Source organism: Epinephelus lanceolatus, chromosome 1, assembly GCF_041903045.1.
Source record: "Epinephelus lanceolatus isolate andai-2023 chromosome 1, ASM4190304v1, whole genome shotgun sequence".
Lineage (NCBI taxonomy): Eukaryota > Metazoa > Chordata > Actinopteri > Perciformes > Serranidae > Epinephelus > Epinephelus lanceolatus.
In genome coordinates, this window is record NC_135734.1 from 44,301,236 (window position 1) to 44,316,707 (window position 15,472).

General features: G+C 39.7%; 2 protein-coding genes across 3 annotated transcripts; one reads left to right on the forward strand and one right to left on the reverse strand.

Moving 5' to 3' along the window:
* Positions 1–803: 803 nt before the first annotated feature.
* Positions 804–5,432, reverse strand: tma7 (translation machinery associated 7 homolog). The gene is made up of 4 exons (XM_033627552.2): positions 5,302–5,432; positions 4,609–4,664; positions 3,862–3,949; positions 804–1,359 (listed from the first exon to the last, which is right to left on the reverse strand). Exons 1-4 carry the CDS (start codon positions 5,315–5,317, stop codon positions 1,325–1,327), a joined length of 195 nt encoding a protein of 64 aa, XP_033483443.1. The 5' UTR covers positions 5,318–5,432; the 3' UTR covers positions 804–1,324.
* Positions 5,433–5,439: 7 nt separating this feature from the next.
* Positions 5,440–14,872, forward strand: ccdc51 (coiled-coil domain containing 51). Of its 2 annotated transcripts, none has more exons than XM_033627551.2 (7): positions 5,440–5,572; positions 8,110–8,190; positions 8,316–8,514; positions 8,649–8,786; positions 8,963–9,127; positions 9,314–9,520; positions 11,475–14,872. In XM_033627551.2, the coding sequence occupies exons 2-7, from the start codon at positions 8,186–8,188 to the stop codon at positions 12,063–12,065; spliced, it is 1,305 nt and encodes a 434-aa protein (XP_033483442.1). In that variant the 5' UTR covers positions 5,440–5,572; positions 8,110–8,185; the 3' UTR covers positions 12,066–14,872. The 2 variants fall into 2 exon arrangements, with proteins under 2 accessions (XP_033483442.1, XP_078027184.1); XM_078171058.1 differs by having other exon boundaries at positions 8,322–8,514.
* The last annotated feature ends 600 nt before the right edge of the window (positions 14,873–15,472 follow it).

Consider the following 15,472-nt stretch of genomic DNA (forward strand, 5'->3'; position numbering starts at 1 on the left):
GGAGCCATTAGGACTAGTTAATGAGACTAAACTAGCTTACTGCAACATCTGTCTCACTGGAAGCTGCATCCATCATCATTTCTTCAGTAGCAACATCAGGAATAAGGTGGTGATAATTCTGCCAGCAGCAGCTGCTATGAGAAACAGAATGTGCACCTGAAACCACCTGCTGGTGACAGATTATTCACCTCAAAGCTCTGCTGCGGTATTAGCCATTAACAGGACACCGCATAGTCTAAGTGCCACTACTTTCTTTTACCTGGACTTACCTTATTAGACCTTTTTCTGGACATGTTGACAAGTCACGGGTAAAAACACTGGTGTGGTTCATATATATAAAGGGCCCGTTCAATTTAGGTGGGCCAGCTCTGGGGTCCTGGTATGGCTCAAAATGAAAACACATCTATAGTATCAATCTGCCCACTTCTAATGTAGTCAAAGAGTCAAACTTTTAAGGCCTCAAGGAAACATACATGTAAAAACAACTACCTTAAACCTGACACAATTTACACACATGTAAATCAAGTCTAATGTGACTGTAGTTTAACAGTAGACAGAAGTTGATCACAAAATTGGATTTTTCTAAAGAAATCTCTATAAATGGTGACTTCTACCTGTGGTGACTGAAGCTGTGTGTCAACCATAATGCTTAAAGATTATTGTACCAAAGAGAATTATTGATAATGAGGTCTGAAACAGTTAATAGGGTGGAATTTAAACGGATCACTTCATCACTTCTGTTTGAATGTTGAGATTCTTGACTGATTTCTTTCCACCTAACAAAGAATTAAAATGACAAACAGTAATTACAAAAACTTTATTATCATCTCCCTCTTTACAATATAACACAACTCAGAAGAAGAAAAAAAAAAACTTGGGATCATTTGTGTTTTCTGATGGTTAAAGTTTTACATGGACATAAAGCAAAACACGGTAGAGATCAAAATGTTTTCCACTGCTAAAGCCGCGGACCTTCATTTCTAAACTGGATTCGAAGATTTTGGTCAGTGTGAGACTGCGTGAACTGTCCCCAACAACAAATATCACAGTGTGAAACCTATAAGTACATGCCATAAGGGAATTGTGATGTGTGTCCTGAGCCTGACTGACAACAGATATTCCAGGTCCTTTAAATTCTCAAATTTATTCAGTTAATTTTCTGTACATTTTCACTGGTGGAGGCCGTCCACACCAGGGCGGATTTTAAGTGTTGGGGTTCACGTGTACCGGAGCAAAACAAACTGTAGTCTTCTCAGCGAACAAACATCTGAGACACAGGAAGCGAGGCCGGGGAGCAGACAGACATGGTCGTCAGATTCAGATCTTACTTCTTGCCCGATTTCTTAATGCCACTGCCGCCTGGAGAGAAAAAATGACAGGGAACGTAAAATTAAATAAGTGTGCATAATAATACAACCAATTAGTCCCAATGATCAAAACAGTGGCTACACTTTTTGTTTTGAGTTTGTACATTTCAGGGTTCCCATGATGATGAAAAACCTAGAAAAGCCATGGAATTTCACAATCATGTTTTCCAAGCATGGAAAAGTTAATAAAATGTTTAACTTGTATGCCCTCAATGTCAGTTTCCCCGTGGTATCAAAGGTTGATATTTTTCAAGGCACTGTATCAAAGTTACAAATTAAATAATTATCTTTTACAACTAAAAGTTATGATTTGAAATTTCAAGTAAAGTAATAAAGCATTAAAATATACTTAGAGTACCAAAAGTAAAAGTACTCACTATGCAGAATGGCCTGTTTCAAAATAGAGTATATCACTGGATTATAATAATTTATGTGTTGATGTGTACATTACTATGGTGCTGCAGCTGGTAAGGGTGAAGCCAACTTAAACAAATGTATATACTGCAGGGTTGCTTAATCTATAGTAACACTTTATAATACACGTTAATTACATTTTGTATCGATAATCTTTATCTGAAAAGTGACTAATGCTGTCAGATAAATGTAGTGAAATAAAAAGTACAATAGTTAGAGTTACAGTGGAGTAGACGTACAGTACAGGCCAAAAGTTTGGACACACCTTCTCATTCAATGCGTTTTCTTTATTTTCATGACTATTTACATTGTAGATTCTCACTGAAGGCATCAAAACTATGAATGAACACATGTGGAGTTATGTACTTAACAAAAAAAGGTGAAATAACTGAAAACATGTTTTATATTCTAGTTTCTTCAAAATAGCCACCCTTTGCTCTGATTACTGCTTTGCACACTCTTGGCATTCTCTCCATGAGCTTCAAGAGGTAGTCACCTGAAATGGTTTCCACTTCACAGGTGTGCCTTATCAGGGTTAATTAGTGGAATTTCTTGCTTTATCAATGGGGTTGGGACCATCAGTTGTGTTGTGCAGAAGTCAGGTTAATACACAGCCCACAGCCCTATTGGACAACTGTTAAAATTCATATTATGGCAAGAACCAATCAGCTAACTAAAGAAAAACGAGTGGCCATCATTACTTTAAGAAATGAAGGTCAGTCAGTCCGGAAAATTGCAAAAACTTTAAATGTGTCCCCAAGTGGAGTCGCAAAAACCATCAAGCCCTACAACGAAACTGGCACACATGAGGACCGACCCAGGAAAGGAAGACCAAGAGTCACCTCTGCTTCTGAGGATAAGTTCATCCGATTCACCAGCCTCAGAAATCGCAAGTCAACAGCAGCTCAGATCAGAAACCAGATGAATGCCACACAGAGTTCTAGCAGCAGACCCATCTCTAGAACAACTGTTAAGAGGAGACTGCGCCAATCAGGCCTTCATGGTCAAATAGCTGCTAGGAAACCACTGCTAAGGAGAGACAACAAGCAGAAGAGATTTGTTTGGGCCAAGAAACACAAGGAATGGACATCAGACCAGTGGAAATCTGTGCTTTGGTCTGACGAGTCCAAATTTGAGATCTTTGGTTCCAACCGCCGTGTCTTTGTGAGACGCAGAAAAGGTGAACGGATGGATTCCACATGCCTGGTTCCCACTGTGAAGCATGGAGGAGGAGGTGTGATGGTGCGGGGGTGTTTTGCTGGTGACACTGTTGGGGATTTATTCAAAATTGAAGGCACACTGAACCAGCATGGCTACCACAGCATCCTGCAGCGACATGCCATCCCATCCGCTTTGCGTTTAGTTGGACGATCATTTATTTTTCAACAGGACAATGACCCCAAACACACCTCCAGGCTGTGTAAGGGCTATTTGACCAAGAAGGAGAGTGATGGAGTGCTGCGGCAGATGACCTGGCCTCCACAGTCACCGGACCTGAACCCAATCCAGATGGTTTGGGGTGAGCTGGACCGCAGAGTGAAGGCAAAGGGGCCAACAAGTGCTAAACACCTCTGGGAACTCCTTCAAGACTGTTGGAAAACCATTTCAGGTGACTACCTCTTGAAGCTCATGGAGAGAATGCCAAGAGTGTGCAAAGCAGTAATCAGAGCAAAGGGTGGCTATTTTGAAGAAACTAGAATATAAAACATGTTTTCAGTTATTTCACCTTTTTTTGTTAAGTACATAACTCCACATGTGTTCATTCATAGTTTTGATGCCTTCAGTGAGAATCTACAATGTAAATAGTCATGAAAATAAAGAAAACGCATTGAATGAGAAGGTGTGTCCAAACTTTTGGCCTGTACTGTATAACACAGCATGAAATAGAAATACTCAAGTCCATGTACCTTGAAATTACTTTTACTTTACATTAACCCCCGACGTCACACATACACCCAACTAAACTATTTCAGTGTACATATGGCATGTGAGTACTGTATTAAGCGGGACTAAAAAAAGAACATCTGAAACCTTTATTTTAAGGGTGACATATACACCAGGTCTGCTTTTCTGGTCTTACCAAGAGGTCCTTTTCCTGAAGCTTTGGCCTTCAACGCCTCCAGAGCCTTCTGCTCTTCCTTTTGTTTCTGCTTGAAGGCAATGTCATCCTGCAGAGCCACACACAGTTCACATTCTGTTCACTAAACCCTTTCCATGATATCACTTCCGGCTGTTTTCTTCAGTCTGGGCTGCAGCCAACATTTATTTTGACTACAATTTTACTCCAATATATAACGAATGTTATCAAAGGTTCTCAGAGCCCAAAAAACAAACAAAAGCAACCAATAAAAAGAGATGTTGTTTCAGGGTTTTTTTATTTTTATATTATTTGTGCCATTTGAAAATATCATCTTGGGCTCTATGAAACAATTATAGTGATTTTTTAAAATTAATATTTAACCTTATGCAGACTGAACGATTAGATATCAAAAACAGATGAACTGTCACATGGCTTTCACAACTGAGTAATTTGCCTAGGTGTTGCTGCTTCATAACTAAAACATACAAAGCCAAAGAGCAAACATATGAACCAAACATTTACAATACAACTATGAAATAAATGTACTGAGTAGCTGTGTAGTGTTTAAGATGAAGACAATGGGTTGCACAAGACACTGATTGACAAATGTGCAAATGTTCACTGAATAAATAATGTACGCCATGCACATATAAATAATAAACAAAGACATTTGAGTTTAGAAAGAATATAATAGTTATTTCAACTCATAATGAAAATAATGACAAATCAAAAATGTAATAAACTTACTTCATCCATTTCCTTTGTTTGCTTCTTGGGCGTCTTCAGTGGTTTCTTTTTGCCTCCTGTGGGGAAAAAAAGAGACATATTATATCAGCTCACTGACCTGCTTAAAAAGCCCATGTGGAAATTAACAGATTTGCGTCTTTGTGTGCGTTGGTGTGTCCAGAACGCCACGCCGTACTACTTTGATAAATCTATTTACTTTGCTTATTTGAATACATAACCTATCAGCTAATATGGTAAACAGAGAAGAGCCGCTTCTCAGTATAACATGTACACAACGAAAGCAGAAGCCGACTGTAACGTCAGTCAGTTTCACATATAAGAATTAGCGTTGGCTACGTCGGTTTGCCTGTTGCTAACGAGAGCAAAAAGAAAGGAAAAAGGTCAATTAAGATTCGTATAAATTAGCTGTTGGAAGACTATTTCTACGCCGAATGTCCCAGATGATCACAGTGACTCGTACATGATACAGCTACAAAGTCTGTCTTATGAATATATATCCCGAGAGCAAAAATAACATTTATATGCCATGTTTTAAATGTAGTTTGGTGCAAGAGGAGAACGTTAACAGGCTCGCGCTCTTTAACAGCCGTTAGCTTATTAGCCACAATCCACCCAGTAAACCTGCGATGCTGAATATTGTCCCGTCGTCAAATATATATTTAATGATGACTGTCAGATGAAATAACCTCTCACCTTCTCTACCAGACATGTTTCAAACTCGTCACAGTGGTCTAAATAAAACGGAACAAACGTTTTTAACGTTGGTAATGGTCGGTTGTCTCTTCTAATCCGCGCTGTCAGGACCCCGGTGAACTCTGAACCGGAAATAGTGTGACTGTTGTGTGCCTGAACGAAAGTTCACCTGGCTGCTGGCTGTTTCATTTGACATTAAGATGCTAACTAATTAGCCAAAAGAAACTGCGTCTGTGTGATATGTATGCTTTGACATCGTTGAATAAAACAGGTAGGTTTATTTCTATACTTTACTGTCAGGGTGAAAATGTGACAGAATTATTATACTCATAAAAAGTCAGTTTACCGGTAACTGTTAGCAACGTGGAGCTAAAAGCTAGCTGGTTGGGAATGAAATAGGGAAACGAGCAGAAGAGTCAGTTAACCTTGGGGGAAAATTGTTATATAAGGTTGAGTTACATTTGTGAAGTTAAACCATGTAGATTTAATCTTTTTTTTGTCTGTCTGGTTCTTCATTTGATGTATCAGTCAGTTTTAGAAGTGTTGTATGTTGATAAGCAGTGGTGTAATGTAATTAAGAACATTTACTTAACCATTGCACTTATGTACAGTTTTGAAGGTGCTTGTACTTTACTTGAGTATTTTCTTTTTATGTTACTTAATAATTCTACCCAACTACATTTTGGGGGCAAATATTGTACTTTTTTTACAGTTTGACAACAGTTATCACTTTGTAGATTAAGTTTATTCAAACACATATAAATCATCTTAACAATAATGTATTATTATAATTTAAGATAAAATATAATAGAATATAATATGATATAATATATTTACCAGCCTCAAAGTTAGTGATGCATTCACATTGCATTACATCAATAACTATGATCCAGCTCAGTGGCCTTGTGGTAGAGTGTCCGCCCTGAGACTGGGTGGTCGTGGGTTAGATCCCCGGCCGGGTCATACCAAAGACTATAAAAATGGGACCCATTGCCTCCCTGCTTGGCACTCAGCATCAGGGGTTGGAATTGGGGGGTTAGATCACCACATGATTCCCGAGCGCGGCACCGCTGCTGCTCACCGCTCCCTCAGGGGATGGGTCAAATGCGGAGAACAAATTTCACACATTCAGGTGTGTGACAATCAGTGGAACTTTACCTTTACCAGTGATTTCATTTTGAATGGGCCAGTGAGTACTTTTACTTTGGGTACTTTAAGTATGTTTTAGGGTTGCACTGGTATGAGATGTTCATGGTATGATTCCCATCTCAGATAACATCCCAGTTTCATGTTATTACAGAATTTATATTATTACCGGAAAGAGTGACCCTTAAAGAAAAGAAAATGTAAGGGTTATCTTTGGTTGAACAAATGTTTCATTACTATAATTGAAACTTGAAAACATTGTGTTAATGGAAGTATGTGTAAAAAGTCTCCCTTTTGAAAATAACTCAAATAAAGGGGAGATTATCTGTCCAGTTATATATTTTTGTTTCAGTTTCGTAGATAAGCAAACATGCATGCTATGATAATTATTAACTTTTACATCACGATATACTTTGAAACCAGTACGTAGCTGCAACCCAAGTATGTTTTGATGCTTATACTAATTTACTTTTACTTAAGTAAAGTCTTGAATGCTGGACTTTTACTTGTTACAGTGCATTTTTACCAGTGCAGTATCGCAACTTTTACTTTAATAAAAGATCAGAATAGTTCATCCACTTCTGTTAGTCATCATGCTTTATATAAACAGTCCGCATCAACCCCCCAGGCTGTACATTTAGAAGCAGTTTTAATGAGGTTAGGGGTTGGCTAATTGTGGAGTTACAGGAGCAGTGTGAAGGATATGGTAGCATCTAGTGGTGAGGTTGCATGTTGCATGTTGTTTGTCCGTAATGGGTTACTGTAGAAACATGGCAGACTGTGGAAGAGGACCCGCTCTGCATGTAGATATAAATGACTCAGTTTAAGGTAACAAAAACACAACAATTCTTAGTTTGAAGTGATTATACATTAATGAGAACTCTGCCAGTAGTTCCCCCTAAATCCTACACACTGGTCATTTAAATGTCTAATTATATGATGTGTAAGTTATATGAGGTGTAAGTTATGACACTTGATACAAATGTCATTTTATCAACAGATTATGGTTAATAGTCTTCTTGTTAATTGCCTTCATAATGGCATCTCTGGATTGTGATTTTTATTTGAAAAAGCACTTAAAGTCAATGCTGTCACATTTGATAGTAAAAGTAAATATTTTCTTTGTGATGAGTTTTTAATTTAATTTGTAAATATACATTTTCACAAACTATTGCATAAACTATAATGTTTATTTTGATGCACATACAAAATGTACATAGGCTCACACATTTGTAGCAATAATGCCTCTTTTTTTTTTTTTTGGCTGTTTAAATCAGAGCCCAACCAATAAATTGTCTGGGTGGATATTCACAGTCTACACTGGCTTATTACAGATATGTCAGTATCAGTGTACACATACTCTGTTGCCAGTTTATAAAGTGCATTTTAGGAAAAATGCAGAAACTTATTTAGAAATTGATTAATGTATTACTGCATTGCAAATGTCTAAATGAATTACCTGTCAATTGTGAAGAACTGAAATTTAAACCAGCTGTGTCACATATATTCCAAGAAGCTGGACCCAGTCCAGTAGTCAGATCCCTTTGACCCAGCAGCACACCTCTGGCTGATTGTGTAAATGAGATGCCGTGAACTTCTTTAATATTCACACTTGATAGTTTTTCAATCATTTTATTTTTATTTTTACTGTTTTTCTCACAGGTGTTGGCTCTGTAGCGGCAGTGAAAGTGAAGCTCTGACAGGATTCGGGCTGCTTTTCCACCTGCTGCTGTTCTCAATGAGGTACGTCTGTACAATGCAGTCCATATGGGGGTGGCTAAGTTTTCTTTTCTTTTTTTTTTTTGGCTGATTCTACATATAATCCGCAACGCTGAAGCTGATGATTAACAATATCTTTACTGTGTCAGGTACAGAGGAGCCCAGATCTGTCTCCGGGCTCATGGCTCGTGCTATCTATCATGTCTCTCCCTGCCTGGCAGAATCACTGTGGTCCGAACCTGCAGTGCTCACCACCAGCCCAGCTCCCCGCCACCCACTAAGCCTACCCCTCCTGATGGGAAGAGCGGAGCCGAGGTGGTGAAGGAACGTGCACTAACTGCTTTACAGGTACAGGAAATGTCTCTTCTGACTGTTTATAACAACTGTACAGCCCCATGCGTCACTGACTTTTTAGAACTGTATAAATAATTTTGTATAACCATGACATTATCATCTGATTTTCCCTTCTTTCCCTTCTCTAGCATGCAGGTGATTTGGGAAGGCAGTGGGGTCAGAGGACAGCTCAGACGGCCACTGCCTCAGTCAACTCCTGGTGGGTGAGGTACGAGGAGTTTGTCGGGATCAATGAGGTCCGCGAGGCCCAGACCAAAGTCACTGAGGTCAGCAGACAGTAAGAAGCAGGATGTTCTGTGTGCATGTTAATAGTCAGTGAGAACACTCAATAAACTACAGACTCTGAGTTCTCCATGGCTCATTGCTGTCCTGAGATATAGATGAACTCCAGCAAGTTATTGAGGGCAAATGATCTATACTGAGACGTGTGAATTTCTTTCAGGCTGAGGCAGCCTTTATGGTGGCCAGAGGGATGGTGCGTGAGGCTCATGCCAGCCTGGAGGCCCTGCAGGTCAGACTGAAAGAGGTCAGAGACCGGCTGGACAGAGTCTCCAGGGAGGAAGCTCAGTACCTGGAGCTGGCCACACAGGAGCACAAACTACTGCAGGTTAGCTGAATTGAAAAATATAAGTTTAAAAGAGGATGAAAGAAAATGCATGTAAAGCATCTGTTAGGTTGTTTTAGATTTTACTGTTTAAACTAACAAAACTATAAGACATGTAACTGATCAGTAATGTACCAGTTAAGGGTTAATTCATAACAAACCACCCCCGGTGCTCTCTCCTGACTGCAGGAGGAGCGTCGTCTCCGGACGGCGTATGAGAACGCAGAGGGATCGGAGAGGGAGAAGTTTGCCTTGTTTTCAGCAGGTGTCAGAGAGAGCCACGAGAAGGAGAGGGCAAGAGCAGAACGCACCAAGAACTGGTCCATCATCGGCTCCGTGCTCGGAGCCCTCATCGGAGTCATGGGATCAACGTACATCAATCGCGTCCGCCTGCAGGTGAGGAGGGCAGATGATAGAAGTTGGATTGCTTAACTTGTAGTTTCTGCACTACTTGTAACTTTATGAAGTACAGTACTGACAGAAAATGTCTTTTGTTTGATGGACTCAGAGGTCGGGCTGGGCTTAAGAGATTGTTATGATTTATTGCCATTTTTTTCTTTTTACACACATACTGGCACTTTACACTTAATTGTTACAGATACAGTGCCCTCCAAAAGTATTGGAACAGTGAGGCCAATTCCTTTATTTTTGTTGTAGACTGAAAATATTTGGGTTTGACATTAAAAGATGAATATGGGACAAGAGATCAACATTTCAGCTTTCATTTCCAGGTATTTACATCTGGATCTGATACACAACTTAGAAGATAGCATTATTTGTAATGGAACACAAAATTTTTAGGTGAGCAAAAGTATTGGAACATATAAACTTAAAATAGATTAAAGTGAGTGAGACTTAATATTTAGTTGCAAATCCTTTGCTTTCAATAACTGCATCAAGCCTGTGACCCATTGACATCACCAAACTTTTGCATTCTTCTTTTGTGATGCTTTTCCAGGCTTTCATCGCAGCCTCTTTCAGTTGTTGTTTGTTTTGGGGGGTTACTCCCTTCAGTCTCCTCTTCAGCAGGTAAAATGCATGCTCTATTGGGTTTAAGTCTGGAGACTGACTTGGCCAGTCTAAAACCTTCCACTTCTTGCCCCTGATGAACTCCTTTGTTGTTTTGGCAGTGTGTTTTGGGTCGTTATCTTGCTGCATGATGAAGGATCTCCCAATCAGTTTGGCTGCATCTTTCTTTAAATTAGCAGACAAAATGTTTCTGTAGACTTCTGAGTTCATTTTGCTGCTGCCATCATGTGTTACATCATCAATGAAGATGAAAGAGCCCGTCCCAGAAGAAGCCATGCAAGCCCAAGCCATGACGTTACCTCCACCGTGTTTCACAGATGAGCTTGTATGTTTGGGATCATGAGCAGATCCTTTCTTTCTCCAAACTTTCGCCTTTCCATCACTTTGGAAAAAGTTAATCTTTGTCTCATCAGTCCATAAAACTTTTTCCCAGAATTTTTGAGGCTCATCTCTGTACCTTTTGACAAATTCCAACCTGGCCTTCCTATTCTTCTTGCTAATGAGTGGTTTGCATCTTCTGGTGTAGCCTCTGTACTTTTGTTCATGAAGTCTTCTGCGAACAGTAGATTGTGATACCTTCACTCCTGCCCTCTGGAGGTTGTTGCTGATGTCACTAACAGTTGTTTTAGGGTCTTTCTTTACAGCTCTCACAATGTTTCTGTCATCAACTGCTGATGTTTTCCTTGGTCTACCTGTTCGACGTCTGTTGCTTAGTACACCAGTGGTTTTTTTCTTCTTCAGGACATTCCAAATGGTTGTACTGGCTATGGCCAATGTTTGTGCAATGGCTCTGATTGATTGTCCATCTTCTCTCAGATTCACAATTGCTTCTTTTTCACCCATAGACAGCTCTCTGGTTTTCATGTTGGTTCCACCTCTAAATGCAGTCTGCACAGGCAAAACCTATCGTACCCAATCTGAAACTGAGCTCAGACATTCAGTGCTATTTATTGTTTGAATAATCAATGTAATTGGGAAACACCTGAGCAACAAAACACACCTGTCAGTCACATGTTCCAATACTTTTGCTCTCATGAAAAATGGGTGGGTTCAAACAAAAGGTGTTATCTTCTAAGTTGTGTATCAGATCCAGATGTAAATACCTGGAAATAAAAGCTGAAATGTTGATCTCTTGTCCCATATTCATCTTTTAATGTCAAACCCAAATATTTTCAGTCTACAACAAACATAAAGGAATTGGCCTCACTGTTCCAATACTTTTGGAGGGCACTGTATTTTATCTGTATCAGCACACCACCAGGACAACAATGTGCACTGATCTTTGTTCCAACTGATACATTTTCACTTCTCTCATCTGTAGGAATTGAAGAGTCTGCTGTTGGAGGCCCAGAAAGGTCCAGAGAGCCTGCAGGAAGCCCTCAGAGTCCAGGCTGTAAACCATCACTCCCAGCAGGACGAACTCCGAACGATCATCGACAGCCTCAGGGTCACTCTGAATGACGCCTCCACACAGAGGGACATCGCCCTTCAGGATAAGAGAGCTCCGGCCCCAGCCTCACCCTCGGTGCCTTTTTCAGCCTTAAAAGACCTCCACATCCGCAGCCAAAAGACAGAGTTGCTTCTGGAGTCCCTCCGGCCCCAGCTGGGCCAACTGGAGCAAGGACTTGGTAGAGTCGAAGGTGATTTGTCGGTGGTGAAGAGGCTGCTGGAGACCAGACCTCAGGCTGAAACACAGGCTGTTCAGCCGCAGTTAGCAGCACCAGAGAGACCAGAGAGACCAGAGCGAGGGGACCAGTGGGAGTCAGAGGTGGTGGTGAATCGCCTAGAGGAGACCCAGAGGACGCTGGGAGAACGAATCAGGACAAACACTCTTTACAACGCTGTATTTACCTACACCGCCACTGCCATCACCATCTCTGCCGTCTACCTGCTAATGAGAGGAGCTGGTTAGACGTGATGCCTCCAGTCTGAATATGTTCACATGCACTGTACGTCTGTCGGTCACTGAGAGTAATAATATAAATTAATTATGTCAGAAAACATTTACTTTATTGGAAGTAACTGAGTTTCTGTATTAAACTGGTAATAGGTGCTGATTTGTGCTTACCTTCCACTGCTGCTGTTCACTGCACTACTGACCGCCTCTGAATATTTTTAATTCCGTGATCTCAAGATAAAATGATAACATCACAATTTACCTGAAAGGCACAGAAAAACATGGGCTCTTGGGATTCATTCACACCGTACACTATCAATCGATCAAACATGTCAATAATTAAAAAAGAGCAGTGCTTCATTACCAGGCTGCTAGTGTTGTTTTGTAGGCTAACGTTAGCAACATGTGCTCCTACCCCGCCAGCCTGCACTGAAATGAGAGGAGCAGTTACAAGTGTAGCAACTTTGCTGCTAGACTTAAGGTACATTTTGGGTGTCGTATGGCATCATATGGGGGAATACAACATGGAAATATGTCAAAATGGCAATAACATTTTTTCATTAGCTAAGTAGCTAGTTAGCTACTGAGACATCAGCATGATAGACCATAATACATTGAAATATTAAACCAAGATAATATGATTGTTATTGTAATTTTAAAATCTTTATCAATGAAGGAGAATTTAATTGTGGGTTTCTGTTTGTGCAGTGATTTCTCATAACACCAGGTTTCGTCTGTACCTCTGAAAACCTCTCTTCGGAGGACCTAAAACTTCACCCTACCCCTCTATCCCAACAAGAATCGGGACGCCCTACCTCTAGGCTGAGTGTCGGGGGTAGCAGGTGTATTGGGGTAAAGCCTTAGTATCTGTTATTTCATGTCCATTATTGTAACTGTTTGTTCTAAATTGTCAAACATGATCATCAGGTTTCTTGTTTGAAGTGACGCTACACATAACTGAACGACACATTAGAGTACAGCATAGACACTATTTGTAAGGTCGCATCTATTAAATACTTTTCATCATTTACTTTATAAAATGGCGATCACAATACCCCAGCCTAAAAATCATGTCTTTAAATTGCTTGTTTTTTCCCTCCGACATTGCTGGATTATTCACATAGGGGCTAAAATAAACTGTATAACAATATGCAGTACGTCAGTTTTGACACAGGGCCCTCTCGAAGACTGAGAATCATGCAGGACCAACCTTAAGGCCAGTATTGTTGTGCATATTCCTCTATGATATAAAGAAGAAAAAAACAGTAAATCATCACAGTTGAAAAACTGTAACCAAACTGATTATGGCTTTTTTTTTTCTTGATAAATACCTTTAATGAATATCTTTTTTTTTTGGCATCAATTTTCTGTCATCATCTTATTGACCAATCATTTCAACACCTGGTAACTGAGTCTCAGAAACTTCTCCGCCGAGTATTTCTGAGCTCCTAATTTGGATTGCATTTTTCCTTAAACTGAGTCACTGAAAGAGAACATGAGTTGAATACCTAAAGGGAAAAACACCAGTTTAACTAAACATGCTTTGTTCACTCAGACACTTGAAGACGTGGATTCATTTGTAAGCCAAGGCAACTTTATTTATATTGCGCACTTCAGCAATAGGGCAATTCAAAGTGCTTTACATACAAATTGCAAAAAACCCCACATAAAACAGGCATAAAAGTTACAGTGCAGTGTGAGAAATTAATTTTTTGATTTGATAAAAGGCAGCAACAAACAGAAAAGTCCTCAACCCAAATTTAAAAGAACTGAGAGTTGCGGCGGACCTACAGTTTTCTGGGAGCTTGTTCCAGATATTTGGTGCATAAATGTTAAACGCTGCTTCTCCATATTTAGTTTTGACTCCGAGGACACAAAGCAAACCTGTCCCTGACGACCTGAAAGGTCAGGATGTTTCCTAATGTAGCAGAAGATCAGAAATATATTTTGGCCCTAAACCATTTAGTGCTTTATAAACCAACAGTAGTATCTATTATCAATTTCTAGATGTCACAACTGCTTCTAAATCAACACCTATGGCAGTCAAGACATCAAATCTTAATTTTGACTAAGACATAATTTAGTGATTATTTAACGTAAACATGGTGGGTTTAACTGATGATGGCACAATTGTTCTGTATATGCGGCCAAGTTAGTCCAGTGCCAAGTGAGTTTTAAACTTGATTCAGCCCTGCTGAACCACAGAGGGATCACGTCTTCTGTTCACAATCTGTCCTCTGAGATTAATCTCCAGTCTGCTCCAAGCTAAAAAACGCAAAACTCAGACTACAGATGCTGGATGATGGAGTTGCGTTTGATTTCTGTTGCCCAACATGTAAAGAGAACCCATCATATGTGAATTTAAGTCATTTTACAGGACATTAAACTGTGCACAAGATCAGTACAAACACCTAAAGGAGCAATAATGAGAAAAAAAAGGATTGTGAGTCTTAATTTATGTAAGAAAACACTGTCAGGTGAACTGACAAAAACGTCCCTTACAAAGCTCTGAAATGGCCTTTAAGCACTGCAGTCCTCACTGTCCTTTGGATAAAAACTAGAATAAGTAAAGTCCCCTCACTACATGTGAACATGTAGTGAGGGGACTTTAGACATGTAGAAAAATATTAGTGAAGTTTTGCAGACTCTGTCCGCTGCAGTGTTTAACCTCCTCCAGTACTTGAACTTGTTGTTGTGTGTTTTCATGCTGATGCCCGTCATGTTGTTGACAGAGCTGAACGATGATCACTGTGTAATAAACTGTCTGTTCTGCTGACTGTTGTATAATAAGCGACCAATAAAGTCACTGTCTGCCAACCTGAGTGACTGATAAAAAGATTTATTGTTTTACACACACTAATATGTCCTTTTCTGTTTATTATAGTACTGGGTAACAAAATTTAGGGCTTCCTCCTGACGATTATTTAGATTATTGATACATCTGCTGAATATTTTTGCCTTTTAAATGTTTGATATGTCTGAACAACGATTCTGAACCTGAAGGTATTCAGTTTGACATCATACAAGGAGAGGAAAAACAGAAAATCTGCACATGTAAGAGGCTGGAAAGAGCACATTTTGGGGGGATTTTTACTTGTAAAAATGACCACGATGATTAATCAGTGATCAGATTTGTTGCAGTTCTCATTTAATACTGTAAACAGAAACAGAAAAATACATATCTGTACACCATTCTCCCTGAAATTGTTAAAAATAAATCAAATAATGTAAACAGACATGCTACAACATGTTATACGTACACCTACACACTTAATTTTGAACCGTTCAGAGCATTTTGACCTAAAATAAATTGGCTCAGGGCCCAATAAGTTGGTTCCCAGCTGGAACCAAAAAACAACCGTGAAGACATCAGTAGGCAGATCATATTCTACAGGTTGGAAATAGTTTTGCATGTAATAGTC